At 42.8% G+C, this 26712-nt stretch overlaps 1 protein-coding gene across 4 annotated transcripts in view; it reads left to right on the top strand.

Annotated features, from left to right (window-relative positions):
* Nucleotides 1-26712, top strand: part of CHD9 (chromodomain helicase DNA binding protein 9) — a 128802-nt gene that overhangs the window by 90330 nt on the left and 11760 nt on the right. For all 4 annotated transcript variants that reach the window (XM_075281753.1, XM_075281752.1, XM_075281755.1 and 1 more), the window contains 18 exons: nt 133-276; nt 965-1220; nt 1914-2124; nt 4293-4488; nt 11901-12068; nt 12338-12517; nt 12638-12748; nt 16231-16427; nt 17606-17805; nt 18873-19032; nt 19754-19843; nt 19965-20068; nt 20793-20910; nt 20998-21055; nt 21804-21846; nt 22156-22375; nt 23306-23508; nt 24407-25276. In XM_075281753.1, the coding sequence (XP_075137854.1) occupies nt 133-276; nt 965-1220; nt 1914-2124; nt 4293-4488; nt 11901-12068; nt 12338-12517; nt 12638-12748; nt 16231-16427; nt 17606-17805; nt 18873-19032; nt 19754-19843; nt 19965-20068; nt 20793-20910; nt 20998-21055; nt 21804-21846; nt 22156-22375; nt 23306-23508; nt 24407-25276 (3529 nt within the window). The remainder of the gene's footprint in view (nt 1-132; nt 277-964; nt 1221-1913; nt 2125-4292; nt 4489-11900; nt 12069-12337; nt 12518-12637; nt 12749-16230; nt 16428-17605; nt 17806-18872; nt 19033-19753; nt 19844-19964; nt 20069-20792; nt 20911-20997; nt 21056-21803; nt 21847-22155; nt 22376-23305; nt 23509-24406; nt 25277-26712) is intronic.

Raw genomic sequence — 26712 nt, 5'->3', positions numbered from 1 at the left:
CCGAGCTTGTCGGATTATCATAAATAGTGTGAAACATGCTGTTTCCTCTGGCAGAGAACATAAGTATTATTGTGAAATCTACAATTCATGTCCGTACTGTACTCTGAAGTAATGAGATCCTCCATTCTACAGGAACACAAGGTGCTTCTAACAGGAACTCCTCTGCAGAACACAGTGGAGGAACTCTTCAGTCTGTTACATTTCCTGGAGCCTCTGCGCTTTCCCTCTGAGTCTACTTTCATGCAAGAGTTTGGAGACCTGAAGACTGAGGAGCAGGTACTAATTCACATGTTGCTCTCCTGGGAATGCGTGTCCTAGCAATCCGTGTCATAATGCACTCCTGAGATAAGATGGTTACCCCTTGCCTAGGGTGACAGGAGGAAATGAAATGGAGTTTAACAAAGGGTTAATTCTAGTATCTCTCTCTCTCCAATCCCATATGTTACATTGGCAGTGCAGCTGTCAACCACATCTAGGATATTATATTATATTGCAGTTAGTTATTTGTAGATAAAGTATAATAACGCCATAAAATTTGTAAGAAATAAGCATATGTAAAAACCCAATGTAATGAAGGGTACCAGTCTAGTAAGCACTATGTAATCTGTCTGATCAGTGATCGGCTGATCAGCGCAGCTCTGGCCAAAGCTTTAAACACTGGGAGAAGTTTGGTTTTGTCATTTATTTAACTTTAACTAAAAAATTTCCATGCTTGTAAGACATGGACCGGTGATATCTTGCAGGCTATAGGGACGGTGTTTGTTCTCTCTTCTTGCTCTTGTGACATGTGTATATCTTGCATATCTTGCATTGTACATCTTGTATATCTTGCTTTTATAGAAAGTAAATGTATAGATCCAGACTAGTTTGATGGGGTTTTTTTACCAGTAAAATGGTGACATAAATGAGTCTATTGCTCAAACACAATACTATTTATTTTTGAATATTTTTGGCTTTATTTCAGGTCCAAAAACTTCAGGCTATTCTTAAACCAATGATGCTAAGAAGGCTTAAAGAAGACGTGGAAAAAAAACTAGCACCCAAGGAAGAAACTATTATTGAAGTAGAACTGACTAACATCCAGAAGAAATATTATAGAGCCATCTTGGAAAAGAATTTTGCCTTTTTATCTAAAGGGGCTGGCCAAGCAAATGTCCCCAACCTAGTAAACACAATGATGGAGCTGCGCAAGTGCTGTAACCACCCGTATCTCATTAAAGGTAAGAAAAGTGATCATGGATGACAAGAGGTCAGAGCTCAGAAACTAACAATAGTCTAAATGCAGTTTGTCAGTGGCAAGCAGAAGACAAGGGGGTGTGAGTCAGAGCTGCATTGAGAGGAAGACAATGTCAGAGCTCAGAATTAAAATTCCTTACCTGCTCCTGCCTGACTCTTCCCATCTGACAGTACAGAGCCAAAGGCTGGGTTCACACGATGTATTTTGGCTCGTAATGTGGCACGTAGACGGCGTGGGAGCTTTTGCGGGCCGTATACGCTCCCATTGATCTCAATGGGAGCGTGGATCGTATACGCGGCGCTATTTTGCGGCCGCCGCAAAATCACAGCCGCAAAAGAGCACCGCGTATACGATCCACGCTCCCATTGAAATCAATGGGAGCGTATACGGCCCGCAAAAGCTCCCGCGCCGTCTACGTGCCACATTACGAGCCAAAATACATTGTGTGAACCCAGCCTAATAGTGTATGAGGCACCAGACCTAACAGCACTTGCTTGGGAACGGTGGGGGCTAGAGAAAAAAATTGTACCTGTGCCGGAATCAGTGCAGCATCACCTATTAAATGGGTGCTGGACTGTGTATGTTGGAAATATAGTCCTTTAGTATCAGATCAGTTGTTTCAATTAAAAGAAATCTGTAGATGTATACTTAGGTTCTCCATTAAATGATGTTACAGGAGCTGAAGAGAAGATCCTTGGAGAGTTCAGAGAGACACACAACCCAATGGCTGCGGATTTCTACCTCCAGGCCATGATCCAGTCTGCTGGGAAGCTGGTCCTCATTGATAAACTACTGCCAAAAATGAAAGCTGGAGGCCACAAGGTGCTCATTTTCTCCCAGATGGTGCGCTGTTTGGACATATTAGAGGACTATCTCATGCACAAGAGGTGAGGACATAATATTTAACATAATGGCATTGCAGTATGTTATACATACTCCCATTGACTTCAATGACATTTTTTTATACGTGTAAAAAGAAAACGTCAAAAAATGTGTTGCATTTTTTGCCAAAATGAGCGTTTACATCATGTGAATGGACCCTTTGAGCCAGATATCAGCGTTACCCAGAAAATACTGTGACTATTGAAGGGTTTGTCACTTGATGTGGGTCCAGCTTTTCTAGGCTGATGCTATCGGTTGTTACTACCAGGTGAAGCCATTTTCCTTGCTGCACTCTTTAGTGAAAATATACTGAAAATCAATGGCTGTCCATGTAATGCTGGTCCAGGTCTGCCAGAATAATAAGCACCAACTAAGTATCAATGTATAAATAACACAAAAAATTCTTTTGATTTTAAATCTAAATTTATTGTTACAAAAATGTTTTTAATTGTAAAAAATATTGGTATCAGGAAAACACAAACACATAAACACATTTAAAAACACACAACAAGAGTGGAGGTTGCACTGGACGGAGCAGCTCCAGCAGGTGTATAATCTGCTAGTGGTGTAGGGAATGAGAACAGCCACAATAAATGTGTGTATAGAGAGGCCCAGTATTTTGTAATTATAAATGTAAATAGGCTCCTATTGCCCACAATATCACAAGATCAGGGCACTTAATTGAAAAAATATATCTGTAGCATTGCAAAGATCATACCCACATCACCACTATATAATAAGAGCATATAAGGTAACAGAACCAATGTAAAGTTACACACACATGCCAGTATTACATAAGCCAACCTACATAGGACAAAATGTGAAGCATGTACATAAACCACTGCTCACCAGCTGCGACCTCCACTCTGAGCCCCGACGGACCGTTTTGCCCCTGCTTCTTCAGGGGGCTGCCAGAATAATAGCATGGGGTCCAATGAGAACTTAAAGAAGGTTTGAGGTTCATTACCAGGCATAGACTTACATATCACGGTATAACTGTGTTTGGGGCAGTGCAGGCCCTTTGTCCTGGTGTTTAGTCGGCACCCAGGAGATCAGACTGACAACAATCACACATAAATAAACCCATTTTCTTTACTGTATTTGGAATTTCCATAAATATGAATAAAGGAATATATACATGCATGTACATTCATGTCCAAGACACCAGACAGGACAGTGGGCCAAAGGACCATTGTTGCGTAAATAGGTGTGGATCCCAGAGGTGGAACGTTTTCGGCATAACCTGTAGTTATGCTTTGAATACCTTAGAATAGAAAACCTTTTTAAGGCTGGGACCCCATGGGACGGAAATACCTTGGGAAAAATCCAGGCGTTTTACAATAAGGGCAAAGTGGTGGTATGTGGTTTGTGGTAAAAACTGCGGTGCGGACACGTCATGATTTCCAAAATCACAGAAATCGCAGCATGTCAATTATACGTATGGAAACGCCAGTGGGTTCCCCATAGATATAATTATAGCAGAAAATCCGCAGAGGGAAAACTACTTCCATTGCCAGTACAGAGGGGCCTTATCCAAAGTGATAAAACATTGACTACCTGCAGCAACCACTAGGATTTCGATACTGTGTACTATCTTTTTTTATTGGGTACAGCTATTAATATTCCTCAGTGGTATCTGTAGCCAACTTTAAAACTATGGCTTTGCCAAAGCATAAAATTGTTTTCCTAAATCTAGTCAATATTTGATGTGACCTCCTGTTTGAGAAGGAATCATGGAAGTGATGATATGACCCTACAGACCTTAATCTCATAGAATCTGTCTGAGATTACGTGAATAAGCAAAGCGATCTGAGCAAGCCTACATCCACTGTGGTTAGTTCTAGATGTTTGGAACAACCTCTCTGCCAAATTCCAGTGTGCAAGAGTAACTTCTCAGAAGATTTCACTTCTGTTCTTTTATTACCATTATAGTTTTGAAAGAACTCTTACTTTGAAGCATTTTCCCACATCTGCCTAAAACTTTTGCACATCACTATAAACAACAAATATTTTGCTTTGTAAAATAAATTATGTGACCTCTCTATTAATGTTTATAGTAACTTTGACCATGACCTTCATTGTTCTATATTATGCTATTGTGTCAATGCCCACACCTATATAAGACCAATATGAAATCACTGTTGACCCATTCTCATACTTCAATCCGTCTCAGATATCTCTATGAACGCATTGATGGTCGCGTCCGAGGAAATCTCCGGCAAGCAGCCATTGATCGCTTCAGTAAACCAGACTCTGATCGGTTTGTGTTCCTCCTTTGCACGCGAGCTGGAGGTTTGGGGATAAATTTGACGGCTGCTGACACCTGTATTATATTCGACTCTGATTGGAATCCACAGAATGATCTGCAGGTAAGTAGGCCGGATTGTCACATTGCTTTTGGTCTGCATTACACAATGATTGTTGCAAAACAATGTTTGCAGGTAGTCATTATTGCTTCCCAGTAGTGTACGTAATGGCCTTAAAGGAGAAATGCTAGAGAGTTTGCTTAGCTGCTTGGATATTTACCTTAAAGAATAATGCAGCGACTTTGAAGCAATAAAAAAAAACAAAATAAAATTTGGTCATTTGGTGTAGTGAAGGTTTTAAAGTGCTTTGCCAGGCTTAAGAAGAGATGAGCTCTCAGCAGTGGTCTGATGCGTGGTCTATGTTTGGAGAGACTGTGACACACTTGAATGGGTGTCAGAATCTGTGTGTTAGAACCTCTGTTTCATCATGTGAAGATACTGTTCCAAGGATCTCCACTAGTGGCCGCTATTCAGGTGTCATTATTACTCCTACCACTGGAGGCTGCTGTTCCCTGACTCTTGCCCACAGTTAATGTGACGAGTATTGCTTCATGACCATGGCCATCTTGTTTCCTGTTTGCGGCCATCTTGTTTCCTGTTTAGGCCTATATATACCCAGAGCATATTATAACCAATGCTTGAGTATTGTGTTTGTTCCCAGTCCTCTAGCTCTGAGGTATTCTTGCTCAGTATACCTTGGCTTCTCCTGCTTACCCGCTCCGTGTATCGACTCCTGGCTTCATCTGATTACCCGCTCCGTGTATCGACTCCTGGCTTCACCTGACTACCCGCTCCGTGTACCGACTCCTGGCTTCACCCGACTACCCGCTCTGTGTACCGACTCCTGGCTTCATCTGACTACCCGCTCCGTGTACCGACTCCTGGCTTCACCCGACTACCCGCTCTGTGCACCGACTTCTGGCTATCCATCGATCAAGTCTCCTACTCTGCTGTGTCTGCCGTCCTTCCTGGCTATCGGATTCCAGCTGTATCACCAGTATCGTAACAGGATACTCAAGCCTTAATAATGGAATCCGCCGGGATTAAGAGTCTGGAGGATCGTGTGAACCAGATGCACGGTACACTGTCCAAGCTTCATAGTGAGGTGCGTGACTTCAAGACTAAACATACGGCCTTGGAAAATCAGACTACACACCACATTCAAGTTTATGGACAAGCCATCCAAAACTTGCAGGAATTGGTACGTGATCTAACTGACCGCGTGGTCAAACTGGAGTCCCAAGAGCGTGGTGGAACAGCATCTGCCCTTCCCACTCTGCCACTTCCACCCTTTAGGTTTGGTGGGGACCGAGATAAATTTCGAGGATTCCTCAATCAGTGCCAACTCTTTTTTGAAGCTCATCCCATGCATTACCCCACAGACCGATCCAAGGTTTTGTGCGTCATCATGCTCCTGACACATAAGGCATTAGCCTGGGCTAGCCCTTTCATCGAGACAAACGATGTTCGGCTGAATAATTTAAAAGACTTCCTGGCAGCTATGAGTGAAGTGTTTGACGACCCCAACCGAGTGGCTACAGCGGAGGCGACTTTACTAGCACTACGCCAGGGCAAACGCTCAGTAGCTGAATATGCCTTGGAATTCAGGAGGTGGGTAATTGACACTAAATGGAATGATGCTGCTAAGCTTACAATCTTCAGAAATGGACTTTCTGGGACAATAAAGGATGAGTTGGCACGTGTTGAAGCTCCCACTGAGGTGGATAAATTCGTACAACACTGTATCCGGATTGACACTAGATTGGCTGAACGTAAACAGGAGAGATGGGGCTCCTTGTGGTTCCGTAACAATAACAGCTATACTTCTGTTTCAGCTCCAACTACCAGAGACTCCCAGGAGAAAGGGTACCAGGAATCCGGAGTAGAGCTGATGCAAGTAGACAGCATGCAGAGACGTGAAAATGCTGAAAGAAGAGAACGTAGGCTTCGAGAGAACCAATGTTTCTATTGTGGAAAGAATGATCACTTCCTCATTAATTGTCCCCACCGGGGGCGCAAGACTGTTGCCGCTATGGTCGAACCAGAATTTTCAGATGAGGAATCTGTGTGCTCTGAACATGTTTCACCTGTGGTTGCAGTTACTCGCTCCATTGCACCTGGTATAGGAAAGGAGAACAAGGACTCCCACTGTGTTATGTCTGTAAAATTCCTAGCCAACTCCCAGTGGATATCCACACAAGCTATGGTCGATTCTGGAGCTAACGGTAACTTTATGGACATTGACTTTGCCAGAAGAAATGGGGTGAAACTGCAAAAAAGGCGGTCTCCTATCGTTATGGAAACTGTGGATGGGTCTCCACTGAACTCAGGACCAGTTGATCATGAGACCGAACCCCTGGAGATGGTCATGGAGCTTAATCACCATGAGGTCCTATCTTTCCTTCTAATTTCATCCCCACACTTCCCTATTATTTTGGGATTGCCATGGCTGCGTACACAGAACCCTATAATTGATTGGGAGACTAAGAAAATATCCTTTCCATCCGAGTCTTTACAACAAGAGTGTTTTTCTGAACAACCCCAGAGCAAGCCAGAGGAGAATCCTCAATCAACTACAGGATTGCCATCCATATATGCAGAATTCGCTGATGTCTGCGATAAGAAGAATGCTGACAAACTCCCGCCACACCGCGATTATTACTGTCCGGTGGAGTTGTTACCAGGTGCGGCTATACCTTTTGGAACCATCTATCCTTTAGCAAAGCCCGAACTGAAGTCTCTCAAGGAGTACATTGATGAGAATTTGGCAAAGGGATTTATTCGTCCATCTTCATCACCAGCAGGTGCACCCATATTTTTTGTTAAAAAGAAGGATGGTTCACTTAGACCATGCATCGACTACAGGGAACTGAATAAGGTTACCATTAAGAACCGTTATCCCCTGCCATTAATTCCTGAATTGCTGGAGAGAGTCCATCAAGCAAAAGTATTCACAAAGCTAGACCTCCGAGGAGCCTATAATCTTATTCGTATTAGACCAGGGGATGAATGGAAGACAGCGTTTAGATCACGATATGGGCATTTTGAATACATGGTCATGCCCTTTGGTCTTTGTAATGCACCGGCAACCTTCCAACACTTTGTTAATGATCTTTTCAGAGACTTATTAGACTTATTTGTTGTCATCTACCTTGATGATATTCTAATTTTTTCCAACACGTTAGAAGAACATCAAGATCACGTGAAGACCGTGCTGAAACGTTTGAGGGACAACCAACTCTGCATCAAGCTGGAGAAGTGCGAATTCCATCAAAGAGAAATACAGTTTCTGGGTTATGTAATCTCTCCTTCAGGACTATGCATGGATACTAGTAAAGTTCAAGCAATCATGGACTGGCCCATTCCCAAAAATGTGAAGGAGGTGCAACGCTTTGTGGGATTTGCCAATTTTTATAGACGTTTCATCAAACATTTTTCGGAGATAATTGCACCAATTACCCGATTAACAAAGAAGGGGGCAGCCTTCGTCTGGTCCACGCAGGCACAAGAAGCTTTCTCTCAACTAAAGACTAAGTTTACAACAGCTCCCATATTGATACATCCTGATCCGGAACGTGCATTTATTGTTGAAGTGGATGCCTCGGATTGTGCAATTGGAGCCATTTTGTCACAAAGAGTTGGGGAAAAAGACATGCTATACCCTTGTGCCTACTTCTCAAGACGCCTGACCTCATCAGAAAAGAATTATGATGTAGGAAACAAGGAGCTCCTAGCGATCGTAGCCGCTTTCAAAGAATGGAGACATCATTTACAGGGCGCAACACAGCAAATAGTGGTCTTAACTGACCATCGCAATTTAGAATTTGTTAGATCTGCCAAATGTCTGTGTCCTCGTCAAGCCCGATGGAGCTTGTTCCTAAATCAATTTAATTTCTTAATTTCCTACAGGCCTGGTTCTTGGAATGGTAAGGCCGACGCCTTATCTCGAATGTTTTCCACTGAATCCTCTCCTGCAGAGCCACCAAAGACTATCCTCCATGAATCAAGATTCTTTGGGGTGATCCATAACACAGACCTGCTGGGGAAGATAAGAGAAGCCTATACAAGTGACCCAGTCTTGGCACATCCCCCCCAATGATTTATCATTAGTCTTCAAGAACAAGGTGTGGATCCATGAGGACCGTCTCTATGTTCCTGAAGCAGTACGACTAGAAGTCTTAAAACTAATTCACGACTCCAAAATAGGGGGTCATAAGGGAGTGCAGAAGACACAAGAATTCCTATCCCGCTTCTTTTGGTGGCCTGATCATCTCAAGGATGTGAAGAAATATGTGACATCTTGCAGTACCTGTGCAAGGAATAAGATTCCGCGCTCTTCACCTATGGGATTGTTACAGCCCTTACCAATTCCATCTCGCCCCTGGGGATCAATTTCTATGGACTTTATCGTAGATCTGCCAGTTTCTAAGGGGAAGAATACCATTCTGGTGGTGGTGGATCGTCTCACTAAAGCCGCACATTTTGTCCCTTGTTCTGGATTACCTTCAGCTGAGGAGACAGCTGATCTTGTCATTCACAACATTTTTCGTCTTCATGGAGTGCCTGATGAGGTTGTCTCAGATCGTGGAGTACAATTTACCTCAAGATTCTGGCAAAGTTTTTGTACTGCATTAAATATCGATATTAATCTATCATCTGCCTTCCACCCTCAGTCGAATGGACAAACAGAGCGCACCAATCAGACCTTGGAACAATACCTACGATGTTATACATGTCATCTGCAGGACGATTGGTTCGACTTACTTCCTGTGGCAGAATTCTCTTATAACAACTCACAGCACGCATCAACGAAACAGACTCCATTTTTTGCAAATCTAGGTTACCACCCCAATATTCTTCCTAACTTTCCGATTGAGACCTTAATTCCTGCAGTCACCGATAGAATCCAAGCATTACAGCAAAATGTCAAGATGTTAAAAGAGACTCTGAAACTTGCTCAGGAAAAGTATAAGAAGACAGCTGATAGGTTACGCAGACCTTCACCGACCTTTCAGATAGGGGACGAAGTTTGGCTGTCTACTAAAAACTTAAAGCTCAATGTACCGTCAGTAAAACTAGGACAGAAGTTTATTGGTCCTTTTAAGATAACAGCACAAGTAGGCTCTGTGGCTTTCCGTCTCCAACTCCCCAAGACAATGAAGATACATCCAGTATTTCATGTGGTACTATTGAAACCAGTTGTTCCCAATCCGTTTCCAGGCCGTCTGTTGCCTCCTCCGGGTCCCATTAAAGTTGCTGGAGAAGAACACTACGTGGTTGAGAGAATTCTGGATTCTAGGATCTTCAGAAACCGTCTGCAATATTTAATACAGTGGCAGGGATATGGTCCTTCGGAAAATTCATGGGAGCCCATCAGCAACATCAATGCTCCTCGTTTGATTAGAGAATTCCACCAAAGATATCCAGACAAGCCAGGTCAAGCAGTGTCCAGAGGCCGCTGTTAAAGGAGGGAGTAATGTCAGAATCTGTGTGTTAGAACCTCTGTTTCATCATGTGAAGATACTGTTCCAAGGATCTCCACTAGTGGCCGCTATTCAGGTGTCATTATTACTCCTACCACTGGAGGCTGCTGTTCCCTGACTCTTGCCCACAGTTAATGTGGCGAGTATTGCTTCATGACCATGGCCATCTTGTTTCCTGTTTGCGGCCATCTTGTTTCCTGTTTAGGCCTATATATACCCAGAGCATATTATAACCAATGCTTGAGTATTGTGTTTGTTCCCAGTCCTCTAGCTCTGAGGTATTCTTGCTCAGTATACCTTGGCTTCTCCTGCTTACCCGCTCCGTGTATCGACTCCTGGCTTCATCTGATTACCCGCTCCGTGTATCGACTCCTGGCTTCACCTGACTACCCGCTCCGTGTACCGACTCCTGGCTTCACCCGACTACCCGCTCTGTGTACCGACTCCTGGCTTCATCTGACTACCCGCTCCGTGTGCCGACTCCTGGCTTCACCCGACTACCCGCTCTGTGTACCGACTCCTGGCTTCATCTGACTACCCGCTCCGTGTGCCGACTCCTGGCTTCACCCGACTACCCGCTCTGTGCACCGACTTCTGGCTATCCATCGATCAAGTCTCCTACTCCGCTGTGTCTGCCGTCCTTCCTGGCTATCGGATTCCAGCTGTATCACCAGTATCGTAACAATGGGACTGACCTGCTAACAAGCCATGTGACTGATAAATGTTGATCTGTGTGGGTTGGACACACACATCTTCAAGTGATGAACTATGCGAAGGATAGGTCATCAATCACAGAAGCAGCGTTGGTTGACCGAATGCTGTACACTGTACTGCCGTACAGTGTACAGCATTCGGCCAATCAACGCTGGCCAGTGCTTTCCTATGGGGAAAAGTCAGCTCCCACTCAACTCTGCTATTCCAGGGAGATGTTGCAGTGCTGTGCTAAATCTGAGATGTACAGAGCTCTGTCAACTCTGCTACATTTGAGATCGGACCACAATAGAGACCGCTGTGGACCGATCTTAGACTCCGCCTCCTCCGGCAGAACCAGCGTTGATTGACCGAATGCTGTACATTGTACGGCAACGCTGGCCAATGCTTTCCTATGGGGAAAAGTCAGCTCCCGTATAACGCAAGCTGGCACGGATCCCGACTAGGCTATAATGAGCTGCCACGAGATAGAGCCCCAAAGAGCTGTTTGAGTAACATTCCCACCTAAATAAAGGTAATCCCTAGCTAACCTTGCCAGTACATCTATCCCTGTCTCACAGTCACATAGTTCACAGTCTCATATGACCCGGATCTGAAATCCACTATTCGTCTAAAGTGGAGGTCACCTGATTTCGGCAGCCAATGACTTTTTCAGATTTTTTTTCAATGACTGCGTTGTTGTAGTTCCTGTCCCACCTCCCCTGCACAGTTATTGGTGCAAAAAAAGCGCCAGGGAAGGTGGGAGGGGAATCAAATTTTTAGTGAGTTTGCCACGTGGTGTTTGACTGGAATCGAACATCTGGAACAGCCTGATATCCTATCGTACATGTACTCGGTCGGACGCTGTTCGCCCATCTCTAGTACTGTGCCATGAGATGTCTGTACTGTAAGGTGTTGCCACCCAATGGTTGTATGGTGGATTGCAGTCTGCAATGGATTTTACTAGCATGTCACAGTAATATTATTGAATCTGTTTCATGAAAATGTGGAGTCCCTAACCAAATTTGATCTAAGGTAAGGGTGAATAAATCTCTTCAGTCAATGATTGTCAGTATTCAAGGTCCATATAGAGATTGCTCAGGATGCACGGCATTGTCTCGCTTGGAAGGTTTGCCTAAGGTCGAGTGATAACAATTTTTTGTTAAGATTATTATCATTTTACAAAAAATGTGAAGGTTTTACATTTTATGTCTAGCAAACTGCAATATAGTTATATTAACAATTGTATTAGAACTGATTGTTTTTGGTCTATCATTTTGATTTTGCCTTTATGTATCATAGGCTCAAGCCCGATGTCACAGAATTGGTCAGAACAAAGCTGTGAAGGTTTATCGCTTAATAACAAGAAATTCTTATGAGCGAGAGATGTTTGACCGAGCGAGCCTCAAGTTAGGTTTAGATAAAGCTGTTTTACAGAGTATGAGTGGAAGAGAAAACAGCGTTGGAGGGGTGAGAGACGCTTTCTGTTCAAGTTTTAAGATGCAAAAGTAGTAAAGCTGTTTTTCTGTCATAAAAGATAAGACCTGATAACCCGTATCAAAATGGGAGCTCCAGTTACTAAAAAAATAGCAGCCTAGAGATATTGACATGTACACACTTCTTACTTACCATTATAGTGTAAAAGTGTGAGTTGAGTACCCAACCATGCACGTTTACAGTCTATAATAGTGAGAAGTTCAGTCCTCACTACATTTCTGACGCTATTCCTGTATGTCCAGATTCAGCAACTCTCAAAGAAAGAGATTGAAGACCTTCTCAGACGGGGGGCATATGGAGCAATCATGGATGAAGAGGATGAGGGCTCAAAGTTTTGTGAAGAAGACATAGACCAAATCCTTCAGAGGAGGACAAAGACCATTACTATAGAGTCTGAAGGAAGAGGGTCAACGTTTGCCAAGGTATGCAATAGGTGCAGTATCTATGGACGGGCACATGTCTATGACATGATGTCTATTCTCATTTTATTATAGTTGAGCCAGCAAACATCTGAAATGCTGAGATCTTTTTCTGTCTTCCAGGCTAGTTTTGTGGCTTCTGGTAACAGAACTGACATCTCGTTGGATGACCCGAACTTCTGGCAGAAATGGGCTAAAAAAGCAGAAATTGACATAGATTCAGTTAGTGGCAGAGTAAGTATGTTCTTTTATCATTCTTGTGTTCCATTCTAGTAATCCTTCACACACAATCCAAAGTATTAAGGGCCAGCTAAAGTCGTAGACATAAATGGCATTGAGGAAACCAGTGAAGAATCACATCTCACCATGTCAGTCTAATGTCCCATTCTGGTTTGGCAGAATCTAGATGGATGTGTCTGTGCCCTTATACATTATGAGATATGTATATACATGCATACACACACAGATATATAATCACCTTATGTATATTGTTTTCACTTTTTTATTAAAGATTTTTTTTTAAATTCTGTTATCAGTACGTGACTCAGCCATATAAACCATAGACGCAGTAGTCTGTAGATGTTGATGGAGTCTGCAGGAGACATGTCTAGATGTGTTCTGTAACTTATGCAGAGTCATTGTGCGGGGGGAGGGAGTGGGTAAGCTGTGATCATTACCTACTGTATTGTATATGGTGGTCTCTATGTTATGTATGTATAGGTGTCATTTTATTGTAATCCTGCCTGTGCTGATAATGAGGTGCTGCAAAGAAATCTGCTACAGAGCTGCAAGTGTCAGCCTATTAAACTGTAATAGGATATATTCTGTGAAATCCTGCATTTCTTTATTCTTTCCATTTCTTCTCTATTGAGAGCTGTCCCCTGTTTCTCACTGTGTATGGACGTGTGTGTGTGTAATAAGGACAAAATGAGGGTAGCGGAGAGTCCTTTCAGTTATTTCTCTGCACCATAAAATATGATGTCACAGTAAAAGTCCCTTTAAAAGGCAACATAAAACACCTAGCTGCCCACAGCTTTAGTAATAGTACTGAGTAGGGTTGAGCCGATCTTGAGATTTCAGGATCGTTTTTATCGTTTTTAAAATCCGATTTCCAATCATTTTCCATTCGATCCCGATCCAAATGCAAGTCAGTGGGATTTTTTTTAATAATCGAAGATCGGATTTTAAAAACGATCCTATTCACTACACAGCATAGAGTCTAAAAATTGTTAGACTCCACGCTGTGTAGTGATTAAAGAAAAATCCTATGGCTACTTAGTCTCCCCTGGTGTCCACTTTCCGGCACAGAAGTGCTGCTGCTGGTCCGGTCCCCGCTGTTCTCGCTCCTCTTCTCGCCTGTTTGCTCCCGTCTCCCAGGTTAGTGTTACAGACCTAAGAAGAAGGCGCGGCTTGTGGCTTAGGAGAGTGTGGGCGGGTACAGGGCGGGGAGACGTGAGTGCTCCCCCTCCCAGTACCCGCCCACACTCTCCTAAGCCACAAGCCGCGCCTTCTTCTTAGGTCTGTAACACTAACCTGGGAGGCGGGAGCAGCGATGCGAAAACATGAGCGAGAACAGCGGGGACCAGACCAGCGATCTGTGAAGGTAAGTGTTAGCTACTAGAGATGTTAGCTAGTCTCCCATTAGAATGAATGGACACAGCCGGCGCGCAGGGGGTTAAGCAGCCGGACGCCGGCACAGGCTGTGTGCCGGCTGCATCCATTCATTCCTGTGGGACCTAGCTAACATTGTTAGCTTTTCCCACAATGCTTGGCCAGTAGCAAAGCATTGTGGGAAATAACCTCGATCCCGCCTAAAAAGATCAGGATCGGAATTCCGATCGCAATCGTGAAATTTACTCGATCGCCGATCGGAATCCGATCTTTTCCGATCCCAATCGCTCAACCCTAGTACTGAGCTGTTACAGACCACTTTTTTTCTTGAATTTAATAAAGGTTATGTTTTTATGTTACCTTTTCCCAGGGACTTCTACTGTGACGTCAGTTAGTTCTGAGTGATCCCTTTTTGACCGTCTGTGATTCACCATAAAATATAGAAACATATTTCTGTTATTGTATAAAAGAGTATTAGGATTGCAGTTATATCTGTATTATGTTCAGACATCATAAACTGATAATACAATCTGGATTTGGATATGTGTTTACAGCTGGAGCTTCCCCCAGTATAAAAGAGGAGATTCTGATCTTTCATATGACACCAAGATTTTTGCCTGTGTTATTGTTAGAGATATCACTGGCTGATAACACAATTGGGATTGGTAACAAGTGCAAATAAACTCAACCAGTGATATCCTTGTAATAAAACAGAACGGCAGTCTTAGGCCCCGTTTCCACAGAGTAACGCGATGCTCATTTAGACACGTAAACATGTGTCAGAGCGAGGCGCTTCAAAACAGATCCCATTGACTTCAATGGGTGCCGACTTACGCGCGCTACACATTGAAATCAATGGGAGGCTTTATAACCCATTGATTTCAATGTGTAGCGCGCGTAAGCCGGCACCCATTGAAGTCAATGGGATCTGTTTTGAAGCGCCGCGCTCTGCCGCATGTTTACGTGTCTAAATGAGCGGCGCGTTACTCCGTGGGAACAGGGCCTAAGTGTCATATGAAAGAAGAGAATCTCCTCTTTCATACAACATCTGAAGCAGGTTTCTATATTTTAGAATACCCCTGGATATAACTGTGAAGTGACCCTCCCCACCTCTATTTTCTCTTCTTTACACACAAGCCTGTCCACTGTACCCGAGTACAGATTTCAGCTCTTAATGGAGAAGCAAAGGAAATAATAAAGAAATGCCGGATTTCACAGGCAACAACATGTGTTAATAAAATGTTTAACAAAATGTATAGTTTAGTTACACTTTAACACGAAAACTTAATATAAAGTGTCATTTTCTGAAGGCGTCTTTTCACACTGAGCGTGCCTGGAGTTGCTGAATCAATTTAACAGAAAATGATTCTGTATAAATAGTTTATTGCTTGTGATTCCCTGTAACCCTGGGATCAGGATTATGGGGTGTAGCTTTCCCCTCCCTCACAGTTAGTCATTGTGCAAGTACACACAACAGGTCATAAAATATGGTTTTCTAATGTTATTGTGGAACAGACTCACTTGACTAATGTACACAGAATGTTATCCACACCTTTTAGTTTGTGTTGGACTGGTAACAGTGAGCCATGTCCTATAATCTGAGCCTGCAAAAACTCGTGGGACACCAAAATACTAAAGAGCAGTAGCGTAGTGCCCCAAATAGCTCTATCCTAGTGCTGTCTATGACCACAATTAAAAATCTCATCTATGGTGCACCTGTTCCCTTTGTAGCTTTTTACTGAAAACTGGGACGTACAGCGCCACTTCACAGCCCTTGTGTCCTATGTCCGGGGCATGTGCAGTAAGACCGGGGTGTACAACTCCAGCTCTAGTAGAGAACTGTGCCAGAATCCGGGTTCACCTGTGGGTGCTTGAGAGTCCAATAAGTTCATGGCAGTTTATCTTTAACCTGACACAAGTTCTGGAATCCACTAGTTATGGCTGGCTATCTTACAGTACATGCAAACCCCATGTTTTACATCTAAATAAATGATAAACTGCAACTTATCAACTATGACTATCACAGTTTGGGATATTGATGTAGCCGATGAGAAATGTCCATGAAATGTATACTGATGTCGGCTATGCTTTATTTCCGCCTGCAGAACAGCCTGGTCATAGATACACCTAGAATTCGCAAACAGACCCGACCATTCAGTGCTACCAAGGATGAACTGGCAGAACTTTCTGAAGCAGAAAGTGAAGGAGACGATAAACCCAAACTGCGAAGACCATATGATCGTTTAAATGGATATGGCAGAACTGAATGCTTCCGAGTCGAGAAGAATCTGTTGGTTTACGGGTAAGAATTTCATAGTAAAATTTCAAATTTATAGATTGTTCTCATCCTAGCGAAGTTAAGTTTGGATATTTGCAATATACCAATATTTGTATAATGTTTCCATGTTTCAGTTCAGATGTGTCTACTTTGTACTAGAGCAGGCGTGCTCACACTTTTTCAGCATGTGAGCTACTTTATAAACTGACCAAGGGATAAGATCTACTACCCACTTCTTGTGGGTGGGGCGGGGCCTGTGGGCGGAGTGTGAGAGCAGGAGACAGCTCTCCAGTGTCTGCTTATTCGCAGCGCAGGCTGAGAATCATCTCTGGACACTGGCAGGCCAGGGCCTTGCACTCGTCCGCAGTCAGGGCTGCGGCAGCCCCGCATGCCAGTGTCCGGAGATGACTCTCAGCCTGCGCTGTGAACAAGCAGCACCCCGGCTCCCTCCATCCCTAAGAGCGGGGAGCGCGTCATCCCCCAGAGCTGCTGCTGCCCGGCCTGCAAGTGTCCGGAGTGCTTGTTCTCAGCACAGGCTGAGAGTCATCTCCGGACACTTGCAGGCGGGGCCTGCAGACACCGGGGATCCCTGGCTGCATCCCGCGATCGACCCATACGTCCTTCGCGATCGACCGGTAGGTCGCGATCAACATATTGGGCACCCCTGTACTAGAGGATGGACAGCTCCATCTACAAGGGGGTGGAGAGTCACGGTTTGCTGATTTAGGAACATTACAAGAACTTATAGATGCCCCATACTACCATTACAAAGGGTCCTCACCTTCATCTTGCTGATTATAAACTACTCAGTAGTAAAATCTAACCACAAAAATACAGTAGTTCAACCTAAGTGACCATCAAGGTATAAAAGGGGTTATCTAGCTTTCAAACATTATCTACAAATACACCCTCCTAAGTGTTCACTTTTCCCTTGTGCACCCTTTGCTTGGCTTTATTTTACTTGCTGCTCCTTGTAGCACTGTTATTTACATGCAGTGACTCTGTGGATAACCGAATTTCCATGCTCTCGCTTTCTGTGTAGCCCTGCTCTCTCCACTATACCCTAAAATGCTCTCAACTAAAACATGTCTGCGCCCCAATAGCGTTATGTATTGAACCTACAGTAGTCAGAAGAGCAGGATGGAGCAGGGGTGTAGAATTTAACAATGTGTTGGACTTCTATTGTCTGTGGTTCATTCTAGGTGGGGAAGGTGGAGAGACATATTATCACATGGCCGTTTCAAGAGACAGCTCAATGAGCAGGACGTGGAGATAATCTGCCGAGCATTGCTGGCTTACTGCCTGGTGCACTATAGAGGAGATGAGAAGATCAAGAGCTTTATCTGGGACCTCATCACTCCAACAGAAGATGGAAGGACAAGGGAGCTGCAAAACCATCTCGGTATGTTATGGCATTTGATGTACGACACTGGTCCAGAGATGATGAAACTAGAATTTCCCTCACTTGAATCATGTTTATATTAAGTCACAGGTCATCCATAATAAATTCTTGGTATAGTGGTGAAATTCTCCATGAGTTGTGGTGAATATGTTGTCCATACTTTCCTGGAAATTGGAAAATTTATGTGTTGGTGAAGAATGTAAAGCGCAATCCTTATCCCAAATTCTATGACTTTTTACAGGATACTCAGGCATTTTTTCCAAATAATTTTATATATTTGAAGACTACATGTTGTTATTCTTCACAATAACTAATATTTTGTATGAACACAATGACTGACTTCCAAGTTCTTCAGAGATAGTAGACCTTTAATCGTATTGTCCATAAATATATTGTCTTCTGTCATGGCCATGTTGTCTCTCAAGGTAGGTGTTAGAAAAAATTATTTTGTAGTTAAAAAATACTATACAAGCTTTTGCAATGCAAGCTGTGGCTTTTTTGCCTCTCCCAATTGAGAGCACATACAAATTCGGTTGAGCCAAGTATGCATGTGTGTAAAGAGGCCAGGAGAGATTACGTTCACCTGAATAATTGTTTGTCCTGCAGCTATCTGAGGGTCCATTCACATGGAGAAAAAAGGTGCCGAATTTTCAGCGCTGAAAAAAAAAGGGAGGCTTTTTTTCAGCGTGGAAAATTCTGCGCCAAATAAAGCGCCGTACCCTAACGTGTATGGCCAGCTTTGGGTTCATCAGCCCAGTACTGCATGTGTGTGACCTGCACATTACAATGTAGATGCCCTAAGATTGGGCTTGTACCCTTTCGTACTGCTGCAGGTTTGGTGGTCTGTGGTATATTATAAAATGGTACTTTTAGTTTTATGATGTATCTTCATGACGTTATACTCCAGAGCCTTAATCCCCTGAAATCTCCCAAATCTCTCTCCAAAGCAGTTCTGTGCTCACCGTATTCTCTCACAATGACAACCTTTCAATAGAATCTCCTGACAGTACACAATGGGATAACATGGTGTACTTATGTTATTTTACAATGGATGCTCTCTCCTTTAGGCTTATCTGCTCCAGTACCCCGAGGCAGGAAGGGGAAGAAGGTGAAGACTCAAGCTAGCACTTTTGACATCCACAAGGCTGAATGGTTGCGAAAGTATAACCCCGAGCATCTTCTACAGGATGATGGATATAAAAAGCACTTAAAGCATCACTGTAACAAGTAAGACGGCTTTATTATCAGCTTTTTCTCTTAGATTTTACTTTGGCTAATTATTATTTTGTCTGTTTTATGGAATTAAGAGACGTTCTTGAAGGCGTTGTCCATGACCCAAACCTTGTCTACTTACTGCATCAGTGAAATATGTGTGCAAGCTTAAACAAATTTGTAATATATTATTACCAGAATGGCTCCGATTGATTCCTGTGACATCACATATACCTCTCACATCTGCTAATACACTCTCCGGACAGGGCATCAGCGTTACCTAGTGTGGGATGAGCGAGCTCTGCCTTCCCAATCTGGGGGCATGTGTAATAGACACAGGAGAGGAGTGGGGGGATAGCAGAGCTATACAAACCAGGTTGGACTGCCATGTGTACATTACTTTAGGTCCATTGAATGGGGTAATCCACATGGTATTCTGCAGCATATAAATATACAAATTCACAGTAGATATGAGAAGGTCAGTTCTGGATTTCTGGTTTGGATTTCCACATTGGATTTTCCACATGAGAAAGCATAGCTTAAAGGTAAATGTCAGCCAAATCAGATATATTGATCCATAGGTATCTTTGTTATGGAGATCTAGGACCGAGCAGGCAAAGCCTTTGAATCCCTTATTGGGGCAGGTATTGGGTTTCCATAAAGAGAACATTTATTCCAAGATATAAACTCTGAATGAAGGCTTTAGACGTCTTATGTGCGTTTCCTCTTCTTTCAGGGTGTTACTTAGAGTAAGAATGTTGTACTATCTAAAGCAAGAAGTGATTGGGGCCCATAGCAAAACTGTTCTTGAAGGAGCGGATTCCAGGTAACTTTGTCTCCTCACAAGTTTTGTTCTTTGGTGTTGAATTCCTCTGGACTGTTTCTTACATGATTACAAATTTCTTTTGCGATTTTCATGTTCTTTTTTTTATTTCTTTGCTTTTTAGCGAAATTGATTTATGGATTCCTGAGCCTGATCATTCGGAGTTACCAGTGGATTGGTGGGATGCAGATGCAGACAAGTCACTTTTGATAGGAGTATACAAGCATGGTAAGGAAGAAAAAGATCTGATATTTGGTTAGTTTCTCCCCCACCATAATGACAGCCTTGGTTTAACCTGATTGTGATTTACTGATGGAATAAATGTGATCACTCCTGTATTATTTATCAAGTGGGCAACTGAACATTTACTTATAGGTGCATGCCCGCAAAACTCTGTTATATATGCCAGAATTTGTTTGTGTGAAAAAAACTTGGTACATTTCTTGCCCTGGATTTGATGTGCAGCGAGTTGTTCAGCACTGTTCCCTTGCAGCGCTGAGGTTGAGGGCACAAGGGCAACATCTGCATGGAGTTTGTGTGGATTTTTTCTGGGTACTCTGGTTTCCTCCACATGCCACTGGCTTCCTCACCCCACAACTTGACCTGTGCTTTGAGTACTTTGTGTGAGAATAGGGTGTTTTAGGCACTTTTGCCTTACAAGACAGAGTCTGTGACAGTGGTGTGGGCAGGTCTGCCTCAGTGTCATTGTTAGTCATATTCTGAACCATTTTCTAATAAAAATTGGCAAAATGCTCTAGTAAATAATGTAACAACATGACCCTTGCACTTTAGAAACTGATAGGCATCGTTGTCATGGCTGTTTTAATAACTGGAAGCTGTGAATATTACCCAATTATTACTAGATTATTAGTGAACTGTTAATAGATATGAATGCTTTATAGAGCCATTGCAGACTATAGGTATTCATTTAACGGTTTTCTTTGCTCGCCAGGGTATGAAAAATACAACACAATCCGGGCAGACCCCGCGCTTTGTTTTCTTGAACGAGCTGGAAAGCCGGATGAAAAAGCTGTGGCTGCAGAACAGAGAGCCAATGATTACATGGATGGGTAGGTTACAGGACCCACAATAGTTACCATAGTGCATATTGTATTGAAAGTCCATATAATAACAATGGTCAATTTTATTGCTAACAGTGATGTTGAAGACCCCGAGTACAAGCCTGCCCCTGCACTATTTAAAGATGACATGGAGGTAAGAACAACAATTGTTTAGGTTGTACAGATGTAAGATTTGTATCATGAGGACAACTGCTGTCCCTGTGCCCTGTTCCCCACACTCCTTAAGTCCAAAGTGTGGACATATTGGTGTAGATCTTTGTGTGGACATATTCACTTTTTTCTTTCATGAATGTCCATGGGAGAAACAGAGACTTTTCACGTTGGTTCTGATGCAGAAAACACAAAATCAGAATGAAAAAAGGTATTACTGTATTCCAAAATGAGCGAGCATCTCTAAAGTCTTTCTGTAACTTTCACTGACTATAGAGGAGACTGCAGCTCACTTTGCATCAGCAGAGGTCAGAGGTCTTTCTTCCAATAGGTGGGGGCCACACAGGTAGGAGCCCCACCCGTAAGGAATTTATAGCATGTGTATGGATATGTCATGAATTCTAGAGGTGGGAATACCTCTAGAGTAGGAGGAACTGCGATGTGTAAACCATTATAATCAGTTTTATCTGACATCAGCACATTTTAGAATGCTTGTTACTGTCTGTCTGATATTTGCAGGTAAACTGCAGCAATACTATACCTACAGATACCGTGAGGACATTGACAAATTTTCCGAACTGTGTTAATATATTAAAACCTCATGCCAGTTTTAGGAGCTGCTACATGTGGCCTTCCCCTTCAAAATCCTACTGGAAGGATGAACAGGAACAGGATGGTATTAAAATAAGACATTCAGCTTCATAGCATGTTATCTTGTGTTCTTCCTGCAGGATGATGCATCTTCCCCTGGTGACTTGGTGATAGCAGATGGAGGTAAGAAATCATCTGTTTCCACAAAAGTTACTGGCAAATTCTAATGAAAAGCATCTACCTACCCTCCTCTCCGCTTTTAGACATATAATGTAGAATAAATAGAACATTTCTCTAATTTTATATTCAATGTTGTGCCCTTTATGCAGTCATAAGACAAGCCAATGGAAAAGGAAATCTGATCACAATAGTTCTGGCTATTCAGGCAATTCCATAATATATGATTGTAAATGGCAGCCAAGGGGAAGCTGCACTTGATTGTTTGCTTTGTTGCTCAGATTTCACATATTGAAGTCTCTCATTTTTCTTCAGATGGGCCTGTGCCTGAAGGAGACAAAGGTTACTGGCCTACACAGTCAGCACTGACCACCCGTCTACGGCGACTTATAACAACATTCCAACGCACTTCCAAATTTCGTCAGGTTCAACAAATTCCACCCATGTTTCCTGTTCACACAAATGTCACACAAACCCCTTATGAGGATGTTTCTCTGAATCCAAAAGTAGCTGCAAAAATTGAAAGGCAACAAAGGTGGGTGGAGTATTACGTATATTTTTAATTTTCTATTTAGATCAATATTTTTGGAGCAAGAAACATATTTCTAAGACAATAACCATTTATGTAGTTTTGAAAGTTTATTAAGTTAATACAAAAAGTCTATCTCTGACTTCTGTAGTGTACGCCTGAAAACTGCATAAAATAAGCCATTACCTAAAAAAGCGCTTTCTGCTTCTTAAAGATGGATCAAACTCCCTTTAAGGTTTGTTTCTATTTTGCATTTTACAGCACAGTTTATTTTTAGACAAAGCTGGAGCAGATCCCAGAGGTGTAGAGACGGACGTCTAGCTAAAAATAAATAGTGCCGTAAAATGCTAAGTAGATACATGACCTGAAGCTAAATGAATATTGAATAGTTTTTGACTTGCACTTGAGGCTTACCAGAAAATGTTATCATGGGGGTCTGCAAGCCAAAAACCTTCATTGATCTCTAGCACTGACTAACCATATCCTTCACTGAATACAAAAACCTAACTCACTTTTTTTTGCAGAAATGAATAGATTATATTGCTTATGTATAGTGTGATTTTTCTTATAACTAAAGATATCTGACTCTGGATGTTTCTCTTATTCCTGTGCACAGACTGTATTTTTGCAGCTACATTTTGTAAAGAAAATGTTTTATTTGTCTTGAGACCCCTCCCCCCACCACGACTTTCTAGAATGAAGCTGCATCTTTTCCCCTTGTTGCTTATACATGGGAAAGCTGAAGGTATCCAATAGATTTGCATTATAGTCTGACGACTTTAGATTTTCTGACTTTGAGTAGTCAGGGAAAGCTGACGGGACTGTAGTCCTATCATATCAGAAATTGTAACTGTTCTGTGTGCTAGACTGACCCAGAGACCAATTTAATTACTGGTTACAGATTCCTTCTATCATTGTACGTACATTCCCTTATAGATGGACCCGACGAGAGGAAGCTGACTTTTACCGTGTTGTTTCCACTTTCGGAGTGGTGTTTGATCCAGGGAGAGGACAGTTTGATTGGACCAAGTTTCGAGCTATGGCAAGACTCCATAAGAAGACAGATGAAAGCCTTGAGAAGTACCTTTATGCCTTCATTGCAATGTGCCGAAGGGTGTGCCGATTGCCTTCTAAAGAAGGTGAGTGTTCAGTGACCTCTGCGGGTGTATGTACTGGGAATATTTAGCTTTTAGCCACAATTTTACAATAATGGCTGCTTTCAAAGTGTTTAAAGGCTGCTATTATTTTGAAATTGGTAGGGGCTAGGTGTCGAGACTCATTGACCAAACAAATGGGCAGCAAAGCTGACACTCTATCCCTTTGTTTGTGTACTGATGTTTAGATGGATGATGGTTTACAATATCGTATCTCATGTGAAACTGAATTGTTAGAGAGTGTATCGTGTCCACCCTTACCTTACCTCTAGGGCGCAGACTAGATTGGGCATTAAGGCTCCATTGGCCTTTATTTCCATTTTGCATTTCAAAAGCCATAACTTTTTTTTTCTTTGTAAACACGGCCAAATGACGTTTATTTTTTGTGTTTAGTTTGATTAATGTTTAATACAATGACATTTTTCAATCGATCATCATAATTAGATTTTATTTTGTACCACTTTTCTACATAAAACCCTTTTTTTTGTGAAAGAAATGAAACATTGAGCAGGGAACCATATTCTGACTCACAACTGTGAGCTTAGTGTTACTAAAAACAATTTTCACTTTTCATATTTTTTTAATGCTGTTCCTGCTATATCTTAGAGCCGTACTATAACGGCACTGAGAATTAGCTATATGTTATTAGTTAAATGGTTAAGGGTATATTCACATGGAGGAATTTGCCGTGGATTTGGGGTCGGATTTTGCCCCCGATTCTGAAGCAGATTCCTCCTGTAATCCGCCTCCCATTTTTAATCAATGGGAGGCAGAGATTGCTGCAGGACAGGGAAAAAAGGTAGAGATACATATCTGGATATGCCTAGCAAAGAGCAAAGGTAAGGAAGGATAACAACATTAACCCAATTGTGTTTTTTATCAGACCTTGCAGATTCATCCATCTCAATCCAACCAATCACAGAAGAGAGAGCGTCTAGGACCCTGTACCGCATTGAGCTTCTGAGGAAAATTCGCGAGCAGGCGATCCACCATCCTCAGCTATTTGAACGCCTTAAGCTCTGCCAACTAAACCCAGATTTACCAGTATGGTGGGAATGTGGTAAACATGACAGGGATTTATTAATTGGAGCTGCTAAACATGGTGTAAGCAGAACAGACTATCACATTCTGCGGGATCCAGAACTCTCTTTTATGGCATCTCAGAAAAGCTATAACCATAATAAAGGGACCCCTTCTACTCCTCTCTCAGCACCACAGAGCCAGCTGCTACTGTCCGCATCACCTCTTACACCTCAGTCTCGAGCACAGGATCTAAAAGGGAGTCCTAATGATGAGATTAAAGTGAAAGATGAAGATGGAAAGGAAGAAGCTCCTCTGCCAGCTGTAGAGTCTGTGAAACTGAAGGGTGAGGCAGTAAATCTTGGTAATGGCCCATTGCCTCTCCCTGGGGAGCAGAAGCCAGCTGTTAAGCCTGACACAGACAGGCGAATGGTGGCAGCAAGGACTGAGCCGCTCACACCTAATTTAACCTACAAAAAGCCGAGAATCAGCAAGCGAGGGTCATCGTCCAGTTCAGACTCTGACTCCGACTCAAATCGATCTTCTTGCTCATCCAGATCTTCCTCCTCGTCATCTTCCTCCTCCTCTTCTTGTTCACGCTCAGGATCCAGCTCTTCCTCTTCTTCTTCTTCTTCATGTTCATCATCATCTTCATCGTCTTCCTCCTCTTCTTCATCTTCATCGTCTTCTTCTGAGGACAGTGACAGTGATGATGGAGATGGACAAAAATGCGGTATGTACGATGTTCAGAAGTTATCATTTGTATGTTAATGGGGTTCTGCAAGTCTATCTATCTATCTATATATAGATATATATATATCTATATATAGATATATATCTATATATATATATATATATATATATATATGTACCTATCTGAAGGATAGTCCACTGAATCCAGAAATACAGATCCCTTATAACCTTGACTGAGATCTTATTACGTATTTAATAATAATGCATTCACAGTAGAAATATTGTCATGACACTCTGATGTGCACGAAAAATGAGTTATCCATTTTTATTAGCTTATTTCCATGCATACTGCTCCAGAACTAAAGTCTGCAGTTGGACTTCTGTGGTCACAATAATGTTTTGTGTCTATATTCTGGTTGCTTTGATCCATATAATATCAATATAATTGGTTTTAGTAAGTCCGAAGTTTAAAGCAAGTAGTTTTTTCATAGGGACCTGGCTGCAAGACTTTTGTTCTAAAATATGAAGAAAATAAGTAATAAAACTGATTCTATACTTTGCATTTTCATTAAAGAGCGTTTTCTGGGATTTAGATAGTGATGCCTACCTTAGTACCACATTGGTGAGTGTCCAACACTATCAGCTGATAGCAGGAGCCGTGGTGGGGAGAGCAGCACATTGTACACGGCTGGCAGTATAGCATTCTCTCTATTGTGTAGTGTCCCATTACTGCAGCTCACTTCCCATTCATTTCACTTTTAATACTGGAAATAAATTGCAAATGGTATACCGTATTTTCCGGACTATAAGGCGCACATAAAAACCTACGATTTCCTCAGAAATCGTAAGTGCGGCTTATAGTCCGGTGCGGCTTATATATGGATGGAAGCGGCGGCAAAGACTGCGTGCCGCTTCCATACATACATAAAAGGCACCGTAAGGGTGCATTCACACTATGGAACGCCGGCGTGTATCACAGCCGTACACGCCGGCGTGACAGCAGGGCTGCCGGACACTTCCTATTCATTTCTATGGGAGCAGGCATGCGAGCGCTCCCCATAGAAATGAATGGACAGACACTTCCCATTCATTTCTATGGGAGCCGGCATGCGAGCGCTCCCTATAGAAATGAATGGAAAAAAGCAGTCCATTTATTTCTATGGGGAGCGCTTTCATGCCCGCTCCCATAGAAATGAATGGGAAATGTCCGGCAGCCCTGCTGTCACGCCGGCCTGAAATAGAACGTGAAACTTACCCAGCGGTGCAGGGCGGGCAAGCATTCAGGCCTCCTCTGCCTCCGATGTTCCGTCCTTCTCCTCCGGCGCTCGCTGATAATGGCCAGGGCGCATGCGCAATATCATAATGCTTCTACTGCGCATGTGCCCTGGCCATTATCAGCTTGCGAGCGCCGGAGGAGGACGGAACATCGGAGGAAGAGGAGGCCTGAATGCCCGCCCACCCTGCACCGCTCGGTAA

This window comes from Leptodactylus fuscus, chromosome 7 (assembly GCF_031893055.1).
Source record: "Leptodactylus fuscus isolate aLepFus1 chromosome 7, aLepFus1.hap2, whole genome shotgun sequence".
Classification (NCBI taxonomy): Eukaryota; Metazoa; Chordata; class Amphibia; order Anura; family Leptodactylidae; genus Leptodactylus; species Leptodactylus fuscus.
Note: the sequence above shows the minus strand (reverse complement) of the source record. Positions and strands in the feature narration are given on the sequence as shown.